General features: G+C 36.3%; 1 protein-coding gene across 1 annotated transcript in view; it reads left to right on the top strand.

Annotated features, from left to right (window-relative positions):
• The window catches only part of LOC129882114 (uncharacterized), a 91,648-nt gene that overhangs the window by 28,703 nt on the left and 44,548 nt on the right, over positions 1-18,397 (top strand). Inside the window, exons 12-22 of the mRNA XM_055956268.1 lie at positions 2,122-2,280; positions 4,210-4,302; positions 4,460-4,805; positions 8,390-8,503; positions 11,796-11,891; positions 11,991-12,058; positions 16,252-16,372; positions 16,446-16,655; positions 16,782-17,009; positions 17,093-17,202; positions 17,317-17,413. Coding sequence (XP_055812243.1) covers positions 2,122-2,280; positions 4,210-4,302; positions 4,460-4,805; positions 8,390-8,503; positions 11,796-11,891; positions 11,991-12,058; positions 16,252-16,372; positions 16,446-16,655; positions 16,782-17,009; positions 17,093-17,202; positions 17,317-17,413 — 1,642 coding nt within the window. The remainder of the gene's footprint in view (positions 1-2,121; positions 2,281-4,209; positions 4,303-4,459; positions 4,806-8,389; positions 8,504-11,795; positions 11,892-11,990; positions 12,059-16,251; positions 16,373-16,445; positions 16,656-16,781; positions 17,010-17,092; positions 17,203-17,316; positions 17,414-18,397) is intronic.

Genomic DNA, 18,397 nt, shown 5'->3' on the forward strand with positions numbered 1-18,397 from the left:
ATGGATGTGGGCATACTAGGAGTGACAAGATTAGGAATAAGGTTATCCGAGATTTGGGAGAAGGCAGGAGTGGCCTCTGTGGCGGACAAGATGAGGGAAGAAAGACTAAGATGGTTTGAGCATGTGTAGAGGAGGTGCATCGATGCCCTTGTGAGGAGATGCGCCGACACCTAGTGAGGAGATGCGAGAGGCTAGTTGTAGGGGTTAACAGAGCGGTAGAGGTAGGCCGAAGAAATATTGGGAAGAGGTGATTAGACAGGACACGACGGAACTTCATATTATCGAGGACATGACGCAACTTCATATTATCGAGGAAATGACTTTAGATAGGAAGGAGTGGGGGTTACATATTAGGGTAGAAGGTTAGTAGGGTTAGGTGTCTTGCTTAGGCTTGTTAGTGCTTGTTGTAGTACTAGTCGTACACTAATTTCTTTCTTGTAGACTTTATACTGTTGGTTTTATTAACTGCTATGCTTTCTACATGATTTTCTTCTTTTATTACTTAAGTTTGATGCACTTGAGCGGAGGGTCTCTCGGAAACCTCTCTACCTCCGTGAGGTAGTGGTAAAGTCTGCATATACTCTAACCTCCTCAGGCCCACCTAGTGGGATTTCACTGGGTATGTTGTTGTTATTGTAATATAAAGGGGTGTGGGGACTTGAGTATGAAAAGACCTCTTTTGTAGTTTTGTTTGAATTATGCTTTTGGCACAATGGAAGAAAACGATCCATATAGGTAATAGCTACTAATTGAGGTTAGAATTTAGACTTGTTATGGAACTTTTTTTATTTTTATTATTATTATATTTATATAAATATTTTTAACGTATTTTTCCCTTTCATTTCATTTAGTATGATGATGATATGATATGAAATGAAGATTCGTATAGCTGACTCTTACTTGTTTGGGACTAAGGCATAATTATTGTTGTTGTTATACTTTTGGCTTAATGAGAATTTATTTTTCAAATATAAATGATAAAAGGGAATGCTAGGAAGCCAATAACCCTTTATACGTCTATATACTAAGGGGTCGTTTGGTGTGAAGGATAACACCAAATAGTTCCGCGATTAATTCATGGTGCCACTTAATTTGTTGTTTGATTGACAAGTCCGGAATAACTTATCCCGGGATTAATAATTAGTATCGGGATAAGTTATTCCTCCCTTTGGGTGGTATAGTAATCCCGGGATAAAATAGGGAAAATGACAAAGATATCCCTTTAAACCCTTTTTATACATCACTTTTAACATTCATGTTTATTTACATTATTTTTAATACCATGTATAATAACATTTACAACCTTCGCTACTCTTTATTTTTATGATAATTCTTCATATTTTTTAATTTAAAAATTACTTTATATAAATATAATTTTTATTTATTAATTTATTTGATTAATTTTATATTTATTTGTATTTTGATTTATCTACTACTAAATTACATGTTTTTAATTATATATTCTTTTAGTCACTTGAAAGCTTGTATTTTAATATCAATTAAAATGAAAACTTTAAAATTTTACAATTTTAGAGTGATATGTGCTTAAATGAAATGATATAAATAATTAAATCCTCTTTTACTTTAACAAATTTAAGATGGAAGTTCTATTTTATGCTAAATAAGATAAAATTTTTATTTTTAAATACATATGGTTCCATCATGGGAACGCACATACAAAAATATTTAAGTTAAATAAGACGAAAGCTTTATTTTTAAGAATGAATAACTAAAACTTGCAAAGAAAATGTAAAAAAGTAGATAAAATGAAGAGTATTTTTGTAAACAAACAACTTGTTCTTAAAATTTATGCAATGCATATTATTTGAATACAACAAACTGAACAGTCAATAGGAAATAATCTCAGCATAACTAATCCCATCATAACTTGTATTCAAACTAAATGACCCCTAAGTACTTTTGATACCACATTGATTTTATCTAATGATTATTGAGATAAATTCGTGATTCCTCAATCCAGATTGGTGAAAGTTTTCAAACATTTTAACGGCACTTTATCTTTGCTTAGATTTCCCGTCTTAAATGAATTATGTCAATCCGTTGTATATATTTTTCACGTTTCTTTGATCAAAGTATTTGTTTGGTTGTGGACTTTTGCAGCTATAGGTGCTCTTGGGACCAAATTCAAGCCCTATGTCGTCTTCGTCGGCGTTATGTTCAATTATATTCTGATTCATTGCAACAGCTGCCAAATGTTAGTAGCTCAGAGATCAGAAACATTGAGAAAGATCTCGATCCTAAGGTTATTTTATTATGGAGGTAGTTGCCCAATTTTTCTTCCTATTACCTGCACGTTTTAAACATTTTTTATGTTTCTTGATATTGGAATAACTGGTGATTAGCTTCCTTTTTGACTTGTATTAGTGCTCTCCTTTCTCTTTCGGTTAAATTCTCACTAAGCTGATAGGGGTCTCTTAGCTTGTAGTATACCACAATGTTTGTTTATTTTGTTTTCTCTTTTCCCATATATTGGGGGTTCAAATAAAGGTTTTAATTTTTTAGCAAAAAGAATGGAAATCCATGTACACATGTATACAGTCATAACAAAACTTCAAACAAAAACATAAATCTCTAATAAGAGCAATTAGCCAATACATTTGTTGGAATCTCATACATGCTCCAAAATTGTATGCAAAATATAAAGTCCTCAACTTTGCACGAAAGTGCTGTCACTTTGCTAAAGACTCTCTTCCAAAGTGGCAGCTAAATATAGAAACCCTCCTCACATGGTTCCTCTATGGAGACGAATCATGATGGGAGTAAAATGGCTTCTCAAAATATATCAGTTCATGAGTGGAAATGGAAATCGCAAATGTTCGGCTCAATGTGGTGTAGGGATTTGGTTCCTGCTTATATTCAGTAGTGAATATTAAGACGTAAAATAGTGGATTTACGTGTGAAGGATATTTATGAAATATATTGGGATATATTATTTAGGAGGCATAGTCCAGTTCGGAAACGTGAGAAGTGAAGTATCTTCTTCATAAAATATGTCAGTGTTGAGTTGGTCTGTGGTTTCTCTGCCTATTCGTTTTCTTTGGTTAGATTCAAGTCTACTGCTTGCTTCTGCATTAGGAGAATAAGCTACACAGATGGAATTCGGGGTGCATGTAGACAATAGGCTTTGCAGATGGAATCAAATATATATGTAGCTGAACCGAGCCAATTTGATAGCATTGACATACATGAACCTACATAAGAACATTAACTTAGCCATGCGCATCAAAACTTTTCAAGCATCGAACTACATTAAAATGTCAAAGTAGTATGCCCCTTGTAATGGAGAGGGCCAGTGACAAAATCTTTCTTTGTGAAGTCCTATTATATTTGTTTGATTAATAAGTAAGATGTCAAACTCACGTAGAGAGATTGGCTAATGGGTGCTCTCCTGAAGTAGCTTTATTCCCTAGGTGTGTTGCATGTGATGCTATTCTCGTAATGCACAATTTAAGGAGGGGATATGTGGTGTTGCATGTAAAAGAAGGGCGCTGAGGACACATGCCATTTGTTCCTTCACTGTGTGTTCATGTTGGAATTAGGGAATCTTATGCTCATTGTTTAACATTTCTTGAGGAATTCCTGGAATAGTGGCAGAGACTGTAGCAGCTTGGAGGTTGGACAAAAGGCGAGGAAAAGAAGTTTGCTGACTAGCACTTTTGTGCATGTATTGGATGATTTGGAGATAGGAATAGAAGAGTGGTTGAAGGAGTTGAAAATCTGGCGTGAAAAATTATCCTTGTGTTTTCGTATGAAAAAAGTCTTACTTTTTGTATTGATAGTTGGATACATGTATTGGAGTTTGGTTCTGAACATTATGGAGTATAATGTTTGGCAGCATTCATGAGAAGACAAAATAAGAGTTCTTTATCGGGATCTCAAATGTGATTCTTGTTAAGATATATTGTTAAATTGCTATCCAACATAAAAGAAGCTTGCTTATTTATACAAGAGGATTTCTGAAAATGGAATGTTGGTGTCAATGGTGGTATCCCTCCCTTTGCAAATCATTGCCTTTTGATGTATAACCCTAGAAGTAGTTCTCAGCCTCCTGAATCCTTGTCTTCTTTCAGACCCCTTGTATTCGCCATACTGTTATATCCTTGAATGCCCTGAAACTTCATGTAATTTCTAGATCATATTCACTTCAATTAGTGGTAAGATTTACTAATTTGGTGGATTGTCTTCTAGGTTTCTTGCTCATGCAAAGGTTGAATCTTTGAAATCAAAGGAGGCAGCTGAACAAAGAATGCTTAGAAAGAGAAGTTGGTTTTCTTTTAGTTGGTTAGTCATAAACTATATCCTTCGATCAGTTCACAAACAATTTTGTATTTTATCTTAAAACTGTTCTGAAATTCCTTTTTTCTTGTTCTTTGTGACTGATCTTTTCCCCATATTTATCTCTTTCACACATTTAGATTTTTTCTGCTTGTTACTTTAGGAGTACAGATACTGCAGATGTGTCTGCGGGGGACACTTCTGAAGAAGCTAATACACTGGAGGACCAATTGACTCGGGAGGAATGGCATGCAATCAATAAATTACTTAGTTACCAGCCAGATGAGGAATTGGCGCTGCAGCATGGAAAAGAAAATATGATCCAGTATTTGTTAAATGTTTCCATCAGTAGGGCAGCTGCAAGGATAATTGATATAGATCACATAGAGATTATTGGCGGTAGATTTGAAAATCTGTGTGTGTCCACAAAGCTAAAGCATCGAAACTCCCATTGCGATCTGGCACTGAAATTTTACGGATTATATGCTCCTGAGGGTTCGCTTGCCCAGGTCTGCCTTTTTTAAATGTCATCTTTCTGAATGGTCATAATTAACTATATATGTGAATCTAAAGTACAGCATAATGTGTCTGTATAGCCTTTTAGTTGGGTCTCCTGTCCAAGTTATGACGTGATTAAAATGTCTGTGGCTGGTGCTACCTGTGATAAAAACTGGTGATATTTGGTACTAAGTTCCTTTTCCAATCTTCTATCTGTCGTTCACTTGTTATTTAGGTTCCCTTCTTGATCCTCTATTGTGATTTTTTCTTTTTATTATGTTTATTAATGTCAGAGATTGTATAATTGGTGTTATAAGACCATCTCCAACCCACCTCTATTTTACTCTCTAGTCTCTATATTTGGAGAGTAAAATAGAGAATGAGCTCTCCAACCACCCTCTATTTCACTCTCTATTGTCCATTTATAGAGAGGCTTAATAGTAGTTCTCCAATTCATCCTCTCTATTTCACTTTTTGATTATTTTATTATTATATAATTAAATAATATTTGTAATTAACATATTATAAATCATATAAGATCATTAATTAAATTTCTAATATTCGTCATTATTTTTTAATGTAATATAACATTTTAAAAGATATATTATTTAATATACTACTTTCATCCCGAATAATTATATTTTTTTTTAATTTTCATCACTTTAAATATATAATTTAAAATTATTATTATTTTTCATTTGAAGAATGCACAAAATTTAAATGATAAGATGAAATTTTAATTTAAAAATACAATACATAACATAATAATTTAAATACAAGATAACAATACAATACATAACATAATAATTATCAAAACCACAACAATAATTTAGTAATCTGGTAGGTCATTTCTAGATTTACCAATATTCGAAAAAAAATTAGTGTATGATATAGAGATTGTTGTGGTTGTGATTGAGGATGTGGTTGTTAATTTAGAATAAAATATAATTTTATATTAAATAAATAATTTGAAAAGAATAAAGTTTTATATTACATGAAGATTATATAGGGTGATTATTCGGAAAAAAGAAGAAATGATTTACATTATGAAATAAGAAAATAAAAATGAAACAAGAATAATAATATAATATTGAGGAGAGAGAAATAGATTTCTTTTTAGAGAGTAAAAGAAAGAATTGAGTTGGAGTTGGTTGTCTCCAAATATAAAGAACTCTATATTTGGAGTAAAAATGAGAATAGGGTTGGAGATGCCCTAAAGTTTTGTAAAAGGAAGCTAACCTTTTGCATATATAATCCTTGATATTTTTTTCCAACGGTAGTGTATGGCTAGCTTGCATGCTCCTCGATTAATCGACCATTTGCATGCTATCTTTGATCAAGACATGCACTGGGTCACACTCTCCACCAAGGCTTGATACAGAGATGGAAAAAATTACCTTTTTTTTTTATCACTGTTGGGATTCGAACTATGGCCTGGCCGCACATTCCGGTGCTAGAATCATGGCTTGACTTGAGCATGAAATTGCACTTGCATATTTTCTTATGGTGTGTGTTTTAGGGCTTGCATGTTTGATTTAAAATGTTTAGGTTTAGTTCTCTAATGTAGATTTTTTTTTTTGAAACTCGTAACTTGTATTCCTCAGCATTAAGGGCTATGCTGGCCACCTCCTAAAAGTAGTAACAGAGAAGGGAAAAAGAAAAACCGAAAACTTATAAAGAACCTATGAAATCCACTAATTGGATTTCCTCTTCTATATTTTGTTCTTTACTCCAAAAACCTAAGAAAGTAATTACATTCCATTTAATCCTATGTATTGAGCATTCCTATCCTTCAAAAATCCTTTGATTCCTTTCCTTCCAAATATTCCACCAGATACAAGCAGGTACCGTCCTCCACCACTTCTTTTGACTCTTGGTGCCCCCCCTTCTGATCCAACTACTCAGTAAGTCTGCTGTGTGTTCTGGCATACACCAGTTTAGGCTAGATAAATTGAAGAATAAATCCCATACTTGTGTTGTTACTTTGCAGTGCAAAAATAAGTGTTTGTTTGGTTTCCAGTGCCTCTTTGCATAGTAAGCATCTAGAGGCTATGCTGATGCCCCTTTTCTGTAACGCTTTATGAATCAAACAGGCTCTCCTAGCTACCAACCAGACAAAACACTTCACTTTAGTGGGAGCCACACTCTTCCAAACAGCACTCCATGGCCCTGTTATCCTTCCTCCAGTTACCGATAGACCCCACTTATACAATCGGTTGAAAGAGAATCTTCCATCTGGGTGTTGTCTCCATAATAGACTCTCTGTTTCCAAGTTAGTACCTGGAAAGTCTTCTATCATATTCAGTAGTTCAATTACCCCTTCTATCTCCCAGTCATTTAACAACATTCTAAATACCAAATTCCACCCTTGTTGAGACCACAACTCACTGATTTTGCTATCTGGATGCACACTGATAGAATAAAGTCCAGGAAACAAACTTTGAAGAGATCCTTGACCAGTCCAGTCTTCTTTCCAGAATAAAACCTTATCCCCCCTCCCAACTTTAACTTTTGTATTAACTTCTACAGCCGGCCAAAAGCTTCTGATAGTCCTCCAAACTCCAACTCCGTAAGTGGTTGTTACTTCAGTTGTACACCATTCCCCTTCTTGGCCGAATTTGTTTTGTATCAGCTCTTTCCATAGTGCATGCTCCTCTTGGTTGTACCTCTATAGCCACCTTCTTAGCAGACTTTTATTCTGTAACTTGAGCTTCCTTACTCCCAAACCCCCATAATTCCTCCCTTGTTGAACTTCTGCCCATTTTACTAAATTGAAACTGCTCTCAATTTTATTTCCTTGCCAGAGGAAATTCCTTCTCAAAGCATCTAGAATTTTGATCACTCCACCAGGTATAGGGAAAAGGGACATCACATAAGTTGGTAAGGAATCTAGCAGAGTTTATTAAAGTAAATCTACCTCCCAATGAAAGGTATTGAGACCTCCAAAGTGCCAACTTCCTAATGTAGAAATTTTAGCATGGAAATATGTTCTTTTCTTGGTTATGCATTTTCTTGTTTTTGGGATTCAGCTAGGCATATTGGAAAAGGAGAAATAGATACACTTCGATTGAAATGAAATTCATCATTTCCTTAGTCCATTAACCTAAGATGAGTTTTCTTTTATATGTTTTTGCGCTTTAAACTTAGTTATCATTAGTGATTGTACTGCAGTCGGAATGCTGTCAGTAATTTGCTCCCAAACAGAGGCAACTCCATTAAAGTAACCTTGTGTTAATTCTATTACCGAAATGATATATGATTTAATTCTGCGGAACAACACAAAAAAGACAAGAAAACGAAGTAAACAAATCCTCATAATTCGGTGCATGGTATCACAGGAATGCACCAGCAGCAAATATTTCAATGTAATTGTTCATTTTTCTGCTAAAATAAGTTAACTATGATAAATTCCATGAGTACTAAATCCGTTGGGATGTGCCCATCTAAGCAATGAGCTAACCTGAATAGTAGGGTGGAATGGATATTGACGATTATATAGCTGGCGTCAATTAATTTGGAATTGATGCATATTTGATATATTTGTTTTTTGCTATACATATGAGCAGTTGTGATCAGCGGAAGTGTTTCTTTGCAGAGTGTCGTTAGTGAGCAGAAGGTGAATGCTCTAGAAGCTAGTTTCATACAAGCACCTTCTGGGGAAAATGTTGACTGGCGTCTATCTGCAAGAATCTCTTCTTGCGATGTCACGGTATTGGGCCATGCTTTCATTTCCTGCCTGTTTGTTCAGATACATGTGAAAGTTTCTGTTGATTTTGTATTGTTTTTGTCGAAAATACTTTGCAAGTTAGAAGATCTTGAAATGTTGGCATATAGGTAACTTAATTCCACCTAATTTAGCATTTGTTATTCAATCCAGTATATTTGAACTTGTGAGATTTCATTCTCAAGTTTAATTAATTGATATGGTTTTTGAATTTAAGGTTCATTCTTATATTGACGTCACCCTAGAATTGCTGGATACTGCTGATGGTAAAGGTTATGTGATTTTAAATGGAATTTTCTTTTTATTATGTGATCAAGATTTCATTTGATTGCATGCGAGTTATAAGAGCATGAATCTTGTAGGATCCCTGCTTGGGTTGTTTTACTGTAACATACTATATTATTCTGATGCTTGGAACGCTTTCCTCTTAATGAATTCCTTGTGTCTAGAAAAAGAAGAATGGGTTACCTGATACCTGTTGCTAGTGGGAGGTGGCAGGTATCCCGTGGAATTAGTCGAGGTGCGTGAAAGCTGGCCTGAACACCACGGTCATAAAAACAAAAAAGAAGAAGAATGGATAAGGATATAGATGTTGATGTCAGCCCCTACTCGCTTTTATTAGTGTGTTCTTATTTGTTTGTTTTTGTATTGGAGGCAGCAGGGACTTATGATTGTTTGACACCCAGTTGTGAACTTTCTTAGCCACTATATTGCTTTATGTTTCGTTGGTCATGGTCCACTATTGGCTGTATCGGCCTCCGTCAATGCGCTTTATTCCATCTTATTGTTTTGATAAACTTAGTTTTATCAATATAATTTTAAAATTCCGTCTCAAAAAAAATATAATTTTAAAAGTCCTGTATACGAGATGTACCACACTATACACCTAATCTTGAATTGTACTAGATGATTAACAACCTTTGCTTCCCCAACAACACCACCACCATACCCAGTCACAAGTGGGGTCTGGTTAGGTTACGGAGGGTGGGCTGTACACAGACCTTACCCCTACCTTAGGAGGTAGAGAGGCTGTTTCCGATAGACTGCTAACCCCATACTCATGAAGTTCCAGCTAGTGTTTGTATCTTTTTCTTTTTCTCAAGTTTTTGCCTTACGATAGCTTAGCATGCTGTTGGCCATGCAAAGAAGCTGATGTACTTGGTATTTTTGGAATCCACACTGAGAGGTAAGAGAAGTTTGTCTTAGTAATGTCGGATGGATGATCATTCAGATCAATCTTTGTCCTTTCCATTTTGAATTATAATTTATAGTTGTTCATAATCAAGAGATTTTATTTGTAGAGGAACCCAAGTAAGTTGTGAAGTTCTTCCATCTCAAACCTTTAAATTTCTTCTGCCTTTTGTGGTTCCACAGAACTCTTCCTTCCTGCTCCCTGCGTTTGTGGACCATTGGTTTCTTCTTCTGGCAAGAAATACCGAGTATGATAGGGAATACATTGCATAAGGAGATATCTCCGTAGAACCTCTGTCTCCAAAGGCTGACTCTAGTGTCATCCCCCTCTTTAAACTAGGCATTTCTGTAACAATTATCCCACATCTTCATGATGCTTCTCCACAAAAGGCTACTACATATGGTCCGGGTATCTGGTTTCCTCCAACTTCTTTGTTGTGCCCCAATCATGTCAATGATGATATTCTCCATAAAGACTCGTTAGTCCTCCAAGCAAAATCTCCAAATCCATTTGTTCGCTAAGGCACTATTGCAAACCTTTGTACTATGAACCCCTACCCCTTTATGAGCGATTTTACTACATTCTAGTTTATGAGATGGTATTTCTTCGCCTTTTCACTAATAGAAGTTCTCCAATTCTTCCGCCACATTAGTTGGTGTAGTCTAAATAACATAACGAGTCGGTAGAGAGGCTAGATATTTACTCTTAATCATATTTCATTTCCACCTTCCTATAAATCTCGTTGGTCATTTTGTTAGTTTTTTCTCTACTCTATTATTGGTTTCTGTACTGCAGAATCTTTGAGGATTGCACCCAGCTGTAAGTAATCTTAAGTTGTAGGAAGCAATCCTCATTATACCTAACGACACCAGTAATCTGTTCTATGTTCTCCACCTTCTCCATTGTATAATGTCATGCTTCTACAAATTTACCTTCCATAAAGAAATGAATCTTGGGCTTAACTTAACCTCAAAAATAGCTCATCAGTTGAGGATTGTCCAACTCCATATCGGAGACAAAATCTCCCATCCCTAGCCGGCCATGGCTGGACATCTGGTGCGTTGACCATTTTAATATAGGGGCCAAACATCTGTAAACAATGAATTGGGATGAACCTTGCTCTGATACAATGTAAAGAAATGGATCTTGGGCCTAACTCAACCTCCAAAGCTAGCTCATAGTATGAGGGTTGTCCAAGTCCATATAAGGAGACCAAATCTCTCATCCCTAGCCGATGTGGGACACTCAAAACCTTCATATACTATAATATCTTGTATCTCAACTACTGAATTTGAACCACCTCTGCATTACATTTGACTAGTTTTTCTTCTTATATGGAACCTCTTTTGGAATTTATATTATTTGTCTATAGTGTTAACCTAGTTAAGCATGACTCTTAAGTTGGTATTCCAATTATGAAGTAATCTTAACATAGTAAAACATATAGTCAGAGTACTATGAAAATTATGATATAAGATCTCTCGTAAATTAACTGGGATCTTGTCTATTCTTTGTATGTGACTGGTATCCCCATGGGTGCTTTTTCTTTTGAATTTACTTCTGTTTATCATTAAGAATTGATGGGAAGGGAAAAAAGGAATTTTAGTTTTGCAGTAGTATTTGTATGGACAATGGAGCAGATAGTGTGAACAAACAGTAAATGATGTATCTCTTTGTCCCCTTCGTTAAGCTGATTTTCTGCCCTGTCATCTCTGTCAGATTGTGACATACATGTCCCAAGAAAAATAACGTGCATAAAAATAATAATTATTGTTGGATTCCATGTCGAATTCACAATTTTGCATATGCATTGTATTGGTTCTCATGTCAAGGTTGTTATTGTTTATTTTATTTTGTGTTTTTGGGCACTGCATTGGAAGGTGAGCCTTGGAGAAAGTTGTCTCTGACCCATGGAAGCAACCACTAATGCTTGCATTAGGGTAGGCTGTCTATATCACATCTCTTGGGATGCTGCCCTTCCCCGGACCCTACTAACGCAGGATGTTTTGTGAACCGGGCTGCCCCCGGTTTGCATGTGAATATCAAACGAATCTATATCACTTATCTTTCAAAATTACTTGACAGGTTTTCAGGGAAACCTATGACCGGTTTTTAGAATTTATGAAAAGGAGCAATGCTGTTAGCCCTACTGTAGCATTAGAAACTGCAACTGTGTTACAGGTGATGTTTTCTAAATATCCAGTATATTATGTTCTACTTCCATGTAACTGTAGCATTTTGTGAATGAAGCTAATCTTTCATAGTTAATGGCTAATGCAGAAAAATATTGAAAAGATGACTCGCAGAGCTCAGGAGCAATTTCAGATGGTACTCAAGAAGCAAAGCAGGTTACTTAATTTACTGTATGATTTTTCCATATTTTCCTTGTTCTAACGTGGAAGGTGTAGTGCCCAATGCCCAAGGGCTATATATTATTCTTTTTCGCGTTTAACATGCTAATGTGATAGAGGTAAAAGCATATCCTAGAACATATATGTTTCCTGGCAAAAGTAGTTAGCAGCATAACCCTTCCTATGATATCTGGTCTGAATAATTATGTGTGTCTTGGACCAAACCTTGTGTTTGAATTCAAGAAGTTTTGAGTTACTTTATGTATTGCTCTTTATTTTTTATTTCTTTTTTCCTTAAAGTAATGGCGAAGTTTAGAACAACTAACAATATTTTATGGGAGTGAATGTTCGGTCTTAAGGTTTCAACACATACAGTAGATGAAACCATGAATGTTAATTTTTCTGCTGTTATACAACATTGGACAAATCTAATGTTCACATTGTAGCACACATAAAGGAGAAAATGAAATGCCTCAGATTGCTTAAACATGTCTTCCTAGACCTTCGCGTGCTTTGGTCCATAGGTGTGACTAAATGATCATTGAAGGTGGTGATAATTGATGAGAAGACCTAAAATCACATGGTGAAAAGTTTTCTTTGACTACTTAAATATTTTGATATTAATGCGAAACTTAGCCAAGAATGGGACAAAATGGAAAAGCAAAGGATTCCAATATCAACTAGGCACTGTTGTTATTGTTGCCACTCTACCATTTGGCCATTGGTTATTAGGGACATTTTAGTTTCCAGAGTTTTATATCTGCATAGGGATAAATGGAATTTAGAGAATTCCTATTTTGGAGAATCTCTAATTTGTTTTAAAAGGCAAATTATTTTGGAAGGGGAGCCTTGGAGTAACTGGTAAAGTTGCTGCCATGTGACCAGGAGGTCACGGGTTCAAGCCTTGGAAACAGCCTCTGGCAGAAATGCAAGGCAAGGCTGCGTACAATAGACCCTTGTGGTCAGGCCCTTCCCCGGACCCCGCGCATAGCGGGAGCTTTAGTGCACCGGGCTGCCCTTTTTTTTTTAGGTTCACATAACTAGTTGTGAAGATTACAATCCAGTAGTTGTATACTTAATTGGGTGAATAATGATGCAGGATTGTTATGAGGTGAATAGTATTGTAGGGATTCCCCTGATAGCTTTTTAGCTTTTTGTCCCAATGGGTTCCCATGTTAGCTTTTTAGATTTTGTTTGCTCTATGATAGTGTACCAAAGATAACATACTAGTGCTCACTCTTTTCTAACTACTTTGCATCTTCTTGATGCCATGAATGGAATCAATTACTTCATCTAAAAAAACGTATTGTAAGGATTGTTATTTGCTGAATATTGACACAAGGAATATCATGCTAGTATTACTTTAAGTGGATTACAACAATGACATACCCAGTGTTATCAAAGGCGAAAAGCGCAAAAAAGCTATAAGATCCATTAGGGCTTTAAGCGCAGATCGCAAATAAAAGTGTGAGCTTTAGTGAAAAAGGCGCAAAAGGAGAAAAAGATACAAATATATATATTTAGTTCAAGACCAATACTTATAAACATGAATGACAAATATATGACCAAAGAAATTGAAAAAAGGTATGATAAAGCAGTGTTATATGGAGTGGAGTACTGACCAGTAAAGAACTCTCATGTTCAAAAGATGCATGTTGCGGAGATGATGATGTTGAGATGGATGTGTGGACACAGTAGGAGTGATAAAATTAGGAATGAGGTTATTCGGGAGAAGGTGGGAGTGACATCTGTGGTAGACAAGATGAGAGAAGCGAGACTGAGATGGTTTGAGCATGTGCAGAGAAGGGGTGTCGACGCCCCAGTTAGGAGGTGCGAGCAGTTAGATTTGGGGGTCATGCAGAGGGGTAGGGGACTGAAAAATTATTAGAGAGAGGTAATTAGACAAGATATGACGCTACTCCATATCACCGAGGACATGACCTTAGATAGAAAGGAGTGGGGGTTGCGGATTTGGATAGAATGTTGTCTGGCCGTATGTCGGTTTAACATGGTCGTAGGTCTAGGCGTGCCTTTATAGTTGTGTTGTTATTGCCTTTGATTATCACAACTTTGCTATCGTTATTGTTCTTGTCTTGTAAAATTTGCATCGCTTTTTGTTTTTTGCCATTATGCTATATATATTATTTTTCTCTTTTACTTGAGACTGTGACTTTTGAGCAGAGGGTCTTTCAAAAACAGCCTCTCTATCTCCATGAGGTAGTGGTAAGGTCTGCGTACATTCTACCCTCCCTAGACCAACTTGTGGGAGTTCACTGGGTATGTTGTTGTTGTTGTTGTTGGTGGTGGTGTCACTTCTTCAAAAGAGGCTCATTGGCAAGGAAAAGTTTGTCTTTGAACCTTGATGACCACACTGAAGCGCACATAAAGCGAGGTGAAGCGCTAAACACGTTTTGAGCCTCGTTTCAGGGCTTAAGCACGCTTAAAGCGCTTTTGACAACACTGGACATACCTAGTATAGTCTTACACATGGGTACTTAACTTTCGTGAGATGTCCCTTCGTACGAAACTAACATTCTAAAATCCTAAGAGGTTTATGATGCAGTTATGGATCTTTGACAACCAAGCAAATTGCGGCTGATAATTTGGTTATTTGGATTAGCCAAACATGGGACTGATCCACGAAACAACTATCACAACCATATATAATTTGGTTATTAGTTGAGGTGTAATTCATAAGAAGTGATCAATCAACAAATGCCCACCTTGGATCAAGATTTTTTCATCCTTTTTCTCCCATTTTTTGGAAAGACAGTCTATTGACAGGGAAAAATGTACAATTGAAGAAGTTTCATGTGGTTTCCAAAACATGCTTTCGTGAAATACATAATAGATTGAGCATGTTGCCGGTGTTTTTACAAGAGAAGCACAAAAAGATGACATTGTTCCAGGAGTTTGAATTAACAAGCGAGAAGCGAAGCACACAAATTATGGGAAATGCGAGATCACCCGAGTTGGGAGATGGACAATATTGAGGTCCAAGCACAAGTCTGAAATTGCACGGTTGGGCTCTACCAACGACATATCTAGGTTTACTACCACGAGCATCTAATAAGGACCAAGTAGCTTGGATCTCGGTTATAGAAAGGGTAGAAAAGATGATGTCAGATTGGCAAATAAGATAATTGTTCAAATGGTGAAAGTAAGTGTCAATTAAAAGAACCTTATCACGTATTGTACATACTTCACGTCTTTGTGCTCACTCCAGTCAGTGTACAAGGAACTTGGTAAAACTTTCGAGGGATTTTCTATGAGACGTTACAAGCACGGGGGAGGAAATTCACTTGGTAAGTTTGGAGACCGTCACCATACCAAATTGTTGGAGTGGATTAGAATCAAAGATCTAAGGCTTTTAATAAGGCGATAGTGGGAAAATTGTTATAGAGATTTTTGCATAGACTAGAATACCTTTTTCGGAGGGGGTGATTGCTTAGAATTCAACCTTCACAAGATAGGGATAAGGCTGCGGACACACCACCCTTCCCAGGCACCAATTATGGGATTACATTGGGTATGTTGTTGTTGTTGGACCTGTAGAAGAGAAGACGTAGGGCATGAGATGTTACTCCTCTAGCGCTTATGTGGAACATATGGAGAGAGAACTTTTGATGGAGTAGATAGATAGTTTATGTTAACTTGAGGAAGTCTCTTATCCCTTATCTTTTTGATGCACCCACAAAGTTGCTATATGTGTAGAAGGTTGGGTATCATTCATGTAAAACTGTATGTTTTTTATAGGGTTTTTACTTTTTTGGTTTACCTCTGGTATACGGGCGGCTTTTGTCCCTTTAATGAAATTCTGTTACTTCATCAAAAGCGAGTTACTGGAAATTTATAAGTACCAAATGTATAAGAATATAGGAGTGTAATAATGAAACTGCAATTAAAATAACTAATGTTAGTTTCCTATTTACTACTGATGTTAGTCCAACTTCTCAGAGTTTAGATTCGAAGAATTGGTCACTTCTCATTGAGATCAATTCGTGTGTTACTGTTCGAAGCACACGCCTCTCTAAAGCTAATGGCTTTCGCGAATTAAACAATGACCTTACATTTTATTGCTTTAAGCGATGACTTTTACTAACATCACATGATTGATATTCAATTCTTATGATTTGGTTCTTGCTTCTTGGGGTGGATTATTCTTTGGTGCTGATAACTTTTTTTCTCAGATTCGCCCTTGATATTGATCTTGATGCTCCAAAAGTCAGAGTTCCTATTCGACCACATGGCTCTTTCCAATGTGATAGCCATCTTCTTTTGGATTTGGGGCATTTTACTTTAAATACCAAGGTATGTCATGTTCCAGAAGCTAAGTTATTTTTTTCCTATACACAACTAATTAGCATATGTGTCTTGGATATAGGGAGATGGCCTACTGGGTGATCAGAATCAAAGTTTGTATTCTCGTTTTTATATCTCTGGAAGGGACATAGCAGCTTCTTTCACAGAATGTGGTTCTGATAATTGGGAGTGCAGTTTGTCATGTCAGCCTTCGGCATGTCATAACCTGGAAGATGCCAAGAACTTATGCTCTCTTGTTGACAGGTGTGGAATGGCTGTTATTGTGGATCAGGTACAAAATACTAAAATAGTTTATTCTGTTTTGACTTCACGATCAATGGTGTTCAATTAGCAGTTGGATTCTGATGTTCTCTTCTTGTGGTTGCTTAATTTTGTTACTGTTTATCTTTTTGTGAAGATTAAGGTGCCTCATCCCGGCCATCCATCAATGCGTGTTTCTGTTCAAGTTCCTAATTTTGGCCTTCACTTTTCACCAGCAAGATATCGCAGGCTGATGGAGTTGTTAGATATACTATATCGAACAATGCCAGAAACCGAGCAGCCTGCTATTGAAAATCTTCCACCAGAATATGCCCCATGGTATCCCCCTGATCTTGCAACTGAGGCTCGGATCCTTGTTTGGAAGGTATGTAGGTGTTGTATGAATTGCAGTTACTATATTAATCAATGGCTTAATATCGTTAACTTTACTTTGTTTACTTGAATTAGGGGATTGGCTACTCAGTTGCTTCATGGCAACCATGTTATCTTTTGTTATCTGGTTTATATCTTTATGCCTTGGACTCTGAGCTCTCCCACAGTTATCTTAAATGCTCAAGGTGCATATTTTAGATTTTAGATATTCATCTTCCGTACTTTTATCCTCTGCCTTGTTTCTTTCACCTCTGTATATGGAAGTTGTCCAACTTGTTTTGTCATTTTGAATCCTATAGTATGGCTGGTAAGCAAGTTCATGAAATTCCTCCTGCAAACATCGGAGGTAGCTTTTCCTGTATCAGCATCAGTGCGAGAGGCATGGATCTGCAGAAGGTATGCAAGTCTCTTCATTGAAAACCTTCCCCAACACATAGATGAGCAGGCACGCACTTGCAAAAGTGCAGTATAGGAAGATAGGTTGTGGAAAGTGAGAGAAATTGAGAATCAAGAGAAAATGTTGAGGCAAAAAGTGTGTAGCAACTATTTCATAAAGACCTAAAAGCAGATAGAGAAAGACAGCACGTAAGCTATTGCTCTATGGGAGTTTTCAGAGGAACATCTTAATATTAAACAGTGAAGTAATATTAAAAAGAGGTCTTGTGTGATGAAAACCATATTTGAAGAAAATTCTAAATGGAAATTGGTTCAATGCAATTTGGAAGTCGGACTAAAAGTTTGGGCAATTGCAGTGTTATTCTGAGACCCCTCTACATTGTGAGAAATATTGTAGAAGAATATTATTGAATTGTGTCTCTACATTATTTCATTGAGACCTTATTTATAGACACTACATTAGACTCCTTTTTCAACTAGGACACTATATTATAATCTTTTTCTAAGTAGGATTCTATGTATTATTCCTATTCATATTCCTATTCTAAGTAGGATTGTATATACTATTCTTGTTTCTATTCCTATTCTAACACTCCCCTCAAGCTGGTGCATATAAGTCATATGTAACTAGCTTGTTACAGATGTAATCAACATGAGGACTGGTGAAGATATTTGCAAGTTGATCACTCGACTTCACAAAATTGACATGCAATGTCAATGTGCGTAGCCTACTCATGAAATATTGGATTTGATACAGAATGTGATAAAACACATAATGATCAGCTCCATTACGAGTCATGCCAAACTCCTAAATTAATGTGCTGAACTTTCCAAACCAAGCTCGAGAAGACTTGCTTCAGTCCATAGAGTGACCTGCATAATCGACATACAAGGCACAAAACTTCCCTTGAGCAACAAAACTAGGTGGTTGCTCCATGTAGACTTCTTCACAGTGTAACAGTCGTCGGAAAGTGCTCAAAATCT

The sequence above is a fragment of the Solanum dulcamara genome, chromosome 3, assembly GCF_947179165.1.
Source record: "Solanum dulcamara chromosome 3, daSolDulc1.2, whole genome shotgun sequence".
NCBI lineage: Eukaryota > Viridiplantae > Streptophyta > Magnoliopsida > Solanales > Solanaceae > Solanum > Solanum dulcamara.